The sequence below is a fragment of the Phyllostomus hastatus genome, unplaced genomic scaffold (genome assembly GCF_019186645.2).
Source record: "Phyllostomus hastatus isolate PE091 unplaced genomic scaffold, TTU_PhHast_1.1 phas_scaffold_501, whole genome shotgun sequence".
Lineage (NCBI taxonomy): Eukaryota > Metazoa > Chordata > Mammalia > Chiroptera > Phyllostomidae > Phyllostomus > Phyllostomus hastatus.
This window is the reverse complement of record NW_025334033.1, coordinates 71,035,131-71,041,130: the sequence shown is the minus strand read 5'-3', so window position 1 is coordinate 71,041,130 and position 6,000 is coordinate 71,035,131. Positions and strand designations below refer to the sequence as shown.

The 6,000-nt window shown below is 63.9% G+C and overlaps 2 protein-coding genes across 4 annotated transcripts in view; one reads left to right on the top strand and one right to left on the bottom strand.

Annotated features, from left to right (window-relative positions):
- Positions 1-202: 202 nt before the first annotated feature.
- The window catches only part of TRAF3 (TNF receptor associated factor 3), an 87,744-nt gene continuing 81,946 nt past the window's right edge, over positions 203-6,000 (bottom strand). For all 3 annotated transcript variants that reach the window (XM_045822576.1, XM_045822579.1, XM_045822578.1), the window contains 3 exons: positions 5,455-5,595; positions 2,076-2,250; positions 203-1,271 (listed from right to left, as the gene is read on the bottom strand). In XM_045822576.1, the coding sequence (XP_045678532.1) occupies positions 700-1,271; positions 2,076-2,250; positions 5,455-5,595 (888 nt within the window). In that variant the 3' untranslated portion in view covers positions 203-699. The remainder of the gene's footprint in view (positions 1,272-2,075; positions 2,251-5,454; positions 5,596-6,000) is intronic.
- On the top strand, positions 2,952-5,277 carry LOC123808160. The gene is made up of 2 exons (XM_045822580.1): positions 2,952-3,280; positions 3,561-5,277. Exons 1-2 carry the CDS (start codon positions 3,183-3,185, stop codon positions 4,081-4,083), a joined length of 621 nt encoding a protein of 206 aa, XP_045678536.1. The 5' UTR covers positions 2,952-3,182; the 3' UTR covers positions 4,084-5,277.

The following is a 6,000-nucleotide window of genomic DNA, read 5'->3' as shown; positions in this document are numbered from 1 at the left end:
ACCAGTGTTTGATAGTTTACATTTTCTTCCAAGAAATATAAGTCTATCATCGCTTTAAAATAAAATGTCTGCAGTAACAATTATCTTAGAACTTTAAATTAAAAAATGATTCTGAATTTAGAGACCTTCAGAAAAGACCTGGGTGTACTTCAGGGTCTTCGGACAAACTAATTATTAAAACAGAGACCAAGTGAGGCCTTAAAAATAGACAATATGTTGTATTTGAAACAAGATTGCACTCTTGGGTCTGAGAATGGATATATAGGAACTGCATTACCATTTCATCAACGCTCCTCGCACGCGGCATGCTGACGCGTCCGGCCGTCCCAGGTGTGTGTGTGTGGGTGGGTGTGGTCTCTTTTGTTTTGGTGTTCAAGTTTCGGGAAGAAAGATCACGGTTCTCTCCCTCAGCATGTGTGTTTTCCGCCTTACTTAACTGGATCTGTAGAAATGGAAATGGAGACCTCCTCGGACAGCAGTATTTATCTCGTCGAAGGATAAATAATTCTCCGGTGAAGTGTCGCGAGTCTGTGAGAAAACGTCCTCCCGCGCGGCTCCTCCCACAGGCCCGCGGCCGCCTTCCGCCGCTTCCTCTGCCCGCGGGGTCCCCGCCGCCGGAGCGCGAGGACCTCGGTGGGGACAGCGGCTCAAACCCCGAGAGGAGTTGCCTTCTGCTCGATCCGCCTGCCCGGGGGCGCGTCAGGGGTCGGGCAGGTCCGACGTATCCACTATGACCTTGATGAAGATGGTGTCGTCCCTGATGTACGTCCCGTTCTCCAGCACGGTCTGGGCCACGAACACCGGGCAGCCGGAGGCGATGTTCATCTCCCCGGTGGGCTTCTTGAAGCTGCTGCTGTTGGGGTCCGGCTTGAACGCGTCCCCCAGGTGGCGCCGCGACGAGCCCTGGTCCATGAGCATGAGCGTCACCTTCTGCTTGAAGGGCCAGGGCAGCAGCGCGTCGTACTCGCCGCGCATGATGACGAAGAAGAGCGACAGGTGCGTGCCCTTCCCCATGCCGTCCCCGTTCAGGTAGACGCGGGCGCACATCTTGTAGCCGAAGTAGCCCGTGTAGAAGGGCTGGCTGTACAGCGACAGCGTCTTCCCCATGACGGCCTCCTGCTTCCGCCGCTTGTAGTCGCGGATCTTCCAGATGAGCACCCCGTTGTAGCTGGCCGTCTCCAGCACCTGGAAGCGCAGGTCCATGTCGGCCAGGCGGATGTCGTGCACGCTCAGCATCTGGTCGTGCCGGCTCAGCTGGGACTCCAGCAGACCTGGCGGGCGGGAGAGACGGGCGCGGGCGTCAGCGGGGGCCAGGAGGGCGGGGGCCGGCGCCGAACACCAGGGAGCCGCCGAGGCTCTCGGCCGGCAGAGGACAAATGCCACGCGGACGTCCTGACACAGGCCTCAGACCCCTGTGCCGTGTGGCTCCCACGCCCGTGGCAGCGGCCCCCGAGGCGCAGCAGCCTGGGGTCCCCAGCGCCCTCACTGCAGGGTCAACAGGGAGCCCTATGGGGGGCAGGGATGGCCCTGGAGCCCTCCAGCCTGAGGCTCAGGGTCCCCTGCGCCCCGAGTGTCGGCTGCCTCTGTCCCCACTCCAGGTCCTCGGCTGCTGAACCCAGCCCCCAGAGCTCCATGTGCTCCGCTCACCATGGGTCCTTCCATGCGAACACGCAGCGCGTCCGCTCGGCCCCTGGAGCCGCAGGCCCGGACCCCTCCCTGACACCGGACATGTGTCCGCGGGGCTGGCAGGGCCCCCTCCACCCCCGCCTGCTTGTCTCGGGCTCATCCCTGGGCCTCCGAAGGCACCCGACCAGCAGGCCCCCCCCTACGCCCGGCCTGCCGCCGTGCCCACCGTGCTGGCCTCGGAGAGGTCCCAGGGGGGCCGTCTGTCCCTGCCACAGGCCCTGGGGCAGAGAGGCCGTCAGCCGGGCACACGCGTCCCTGTGACCGGGAGGCCCGGCTCTGAGGCTCCGTGTGCTGGGGGGACCGAGTACCCCGCGGGGGTCGAGCCGCAGCACTTACCTGGGTCCCGGGTCCCTCCCAGACGCGTCTCTGCCCCGCCCGGCCGCCCTCACCTGTGTTCCGGGCTGCCTGCCCCGAGCTCTTGTCCACACTCTCCAGCTCGGTCACGCGGTTCTGGAGGGACTCCACGCTGCTCTTCATGCTGTCCGCCTCCTCCCAGTTCTGCCGGAACGGGCGGATCTCCTTGTCCAGCTCCTTCAGCTTCTCTGCCTGGCTGTCTATTACTCGCTTCCAGGTCAAAGGCATGGAAGAGGCAAAACACAGTCAGAACGCAAGGAAAACGCTGGGCCCCCGCCACCAGGCCCCGGCTGGTCGGGGACAGAGCGGTCAGCCCGGGCCCAGCCGCACAGGAACCCCGTCCGACACCTCGTGTGTCTCAGGGGTAGAGGTGACGAGGGCCCTTACTTCCCAGAGGAGGGAGTGGGGTGGGCGGAGGCCCCCCCCACTAGTGGCAGGGCAGGTGGCCCCACACCACTGTCCTGGGCCTCAGGTTCAGGACGCTGGGGCAACGCCTCTTGGCACCGTCTGAAGGCCCCTGTCCCCAAGGGCTTCGGCCACCAGCAGGACCCAAACACCGCGGGCTCCTCCCGGCGGCCCGGCCGAGGGCCGCTGGGGCCACCCTGACCCCGCAGCTCCAGAGGCCTGGGCGTCCACGTGGGCTCGTGGCAGGAAAGGTGCCTGGTGGCGGGTCTTCAGGCCCTGGGGAGCTCGGGCCCAGGCCTGGGGCAGCCTGCCCTCCCGGGGGGGCCTGCACGTGCGGTGGGCAGGGAGGCCTGACTGCAGGCTCCTTTAAATAACTCAGACAACCTTTCTTCCCAGAACCACACACCCCACTTCCACCTCCCACAGGGACTGCAGGGCGAGGACCCCCGCCCACTCTGCGCTGGCAGGCCGGGGCCCAAAGAGGTTTTGCCTCGGAGGACAGAGTGCATCTCTGAAGCCGCGCTCCCGGGGGCGGGGCGGGGCAGCCCAGCCCGAGAGGCTGTGGAGTGAGGGGGGGCGGCAGGCTCACTTCTCCTTTTGAAGCCCTATTTTTAAACACGTAGGTTTCAGCACCTTTGCTGGCTCTTACTAACCACGAAGGAACACACATGGTAGCTTTGGGCTACTTTTGGGGGTAAAAGTAGTGTTATTCTTCCTCTTCTTTCCAAGAAAGCCTGATGTCGGCTAACATCTGGAAAGAAGAGACGATTTCGCGGAAGAACACCTTCTACGCGGACGCATCACTGTCGAGCACGTTGTGGCTGGAGGCCACCGAGTGAGTTCACCAAGTCCGGCCCGTCCCCGGACGCCACGCCGTCCCCGGCGGTGCGCGCGCAGACAGGGAGGCGCCTCCCCGGAAGGCCGGGGACCGCGCACGGGCTCTCCCCGCTGAGATGATCAGCAGGGTCACCGCGGGCGCGGGAGAGTGGGAGGGGGCGGCGGGGAGGCCTGCAGCGACCAGGGACAGCGGAGAGGGGCCGCTCTGTCCCGGCCTCAGGCCGCCAAGGTAAAAAGGGAGGGCGCTGAGCACACCCCGTCCCCCCCACCCCCCGCAGGCTGGCGAAGCTTCCACGCCCGAGGCACGGCCCACACTCAGCCCCCTGCGGTGTTTCCCAGGAACAACCCCAGGGCAGGTACGTCCGCGACGCACCTTCCCCAGCGAGGCGCATGCGCATGCGTACACGGGGGACACCGCCCAGCGAGCGCAGCAGGCCGGCTTTCCGACCACCCACGTCGGTCTCGTGCGCGTGCTTCCTGTCCAACGGTGCCGTTTGCGTCAGAGGACAGGAAACCAACGTTGTCCCAATGGGACAGTGCAGGTGGCGCTCAGGAGCCAGGTCTCGGCCGCATGGCCTGGGCTCAGAGGTGAGCAGCACAGTAACGACAGGGGTTACTGGCTTGGCGCCGGGGTCTGCAGGACCCTCGGGAGAGGAAGCGCCGCGCCTCCTGCCACATCTGCACGCATGCAGCCCACGGGGGTTTCTGGAAGACTGCTGCCTCCTGAAAGACGCACAGCCCCAAGTTTCTCCCTTGCACCCAAGTGCTGGCAGCCTATGGGTGGGGCCAGAGGCAGACTGAACCTTGCCCTTCCCGCTGCCCTTCCACGCGAACCTCCAAGGGACTGGTTGCCTGGCCTCAGGGTGACACGGCGCCCATAGCCGATGATGAGCCCTCATCTTCAAACGCACCCCCCAAACGCGTCCCTCTCCAGGGAGAATGGCCCCAGCCAGCCCCCCATACCCAGCCCTGGAGCACCAACGAGGGCAGAAGCTGACTCCACAGTGTGGTCCCCCCTTTCTTAGATGGCGTGGGTTTATTCAATCCCAGCAGCCTTAAAATACGAATCACACACAGCAGAACCACCGAGCTCCACAAGAAAGGAAGCTAAGTAAACTAAGCTCCAACTCCTCCCGCTGGAAGTGGAGGAAGTGGGCTGGGGCAGGGCGTCTGGGCCTCCCTGTGAGATGCTGACGGCCCGGCACACGGGACCCACAAGGCGGCAGTCGCTCTCTCCCGCTGCTGGCACGTTTAACGAGGGGTGACAGGCCTTCCCGCATACCCGCGCCCAGCGCAGACCCCGCAGCTCCACAGCGAGGACAGTGCCAGGGCGGCCGAGGTGGGGGGCCGGTGGGCCGCTCTGCCTCCGTCTCAGGGCCTCCGCACAGCGCCCGGGACCGTCCCCAGGAGGCTCGCTGGAGGCTTACGTGTCGCTGTGCACTGGGGACCGGTCACACTGACGGCCTGTGCCCTTACTAACACAACCCAGCACCCCACTGTGGCCCCCTCCTCTCTGGCCGACCGCACGCTGTCACACAGACGGAAGCTCACTGCCCCCTGTGAGGCCCCCGAAGGCGTGAGGACTGACCCCCAGCGTGGGGGGGGGCAGAGGGGTCCCCACAGACGCCCAGGCCGGCTGCCAGCACCCCCAGACGTTCCAGGGAAACATGCCACCGCGGGCACCAGCCTCGGAAACCGTCCGGGCAGCGTGCCGGCGTCCTCGTGCCGGATGTGCCCACGGTAGCAGCGACAGAGAGCACCCTGACCAGGCCCCCGGGGAGACCGGTGCTGGCGGCAGAGACGGGGAGCAGCCGTCCACCTGGGCCCGTTTCCACCGTCCCCGGGGCCCCACGGGGTCACACGTTTGCAGACGCCTCTGTGCGGACAGTGGGATCGAGTGAGGGGGGGCATGCGAATCACTGGAAATTCAGGACAGAAGAGTAGTGTGGCTTCCCCTCACTGTAGGAAGTGAGACCTCACCCATGGACAACATGAAACGAGAGATAGTAATAAAAGCAGCTGATTTTCAAAACCACGGGCTTTTCAGTCCGGCTGCACCAACAGGGGCTCAGAGGCACCGGGGTGGGGGGTGGGGGGGGGACCAGAGGCGCCTGTCCGCTCAGGGCGGGGCCCCTCCGCCCTCCGCCGCCGCCGCAGCCTTCAGCCCCTCACCTGTAAATGCAGTATTTTGGATTCGTTGTTTCGGAGCATTTCCTTCTGTCTCTCGATTTCAATCTCAAAGCTGCATATCTGGTTGTGCAGACTTTGGATGCTCTTGTTTTTCTCCACGCTTTCGTTCTGCAGCAGAGAGACCTGGAAAAGAGGTTCTTCAATTAAGCGAGCAAAATTGGTTTTAATGTTAATGACAAAAATTATTAACAATTAGGAAAGCAATTCAACGTTCACAATACAGGCCTTCTTTCAGCCCCGGAAGGCACTCCAGGAAAACTCGAACCTCTCCCCACAGGAAACGGCAGCCACGGCAGCCCCACGGGAGCCCACCCACTGCGCTGCTTCGCTCCTGCCCCGGAGCGGAGAGGGCTCGGCCGGGCTCGGCCCTGGACTTCAGGGTGAAGGGACACTTCCCGAAGGTTTCGGCTTCCACGCTGGGACCAGGCAACACACTCTGACATGACACCTCGTGCTACACGGTGTGTCCCTGGGAGACAGGAGTCACAGAGCCACACTCGTCCTCGCCTGCGACGACCTGATGGTTCC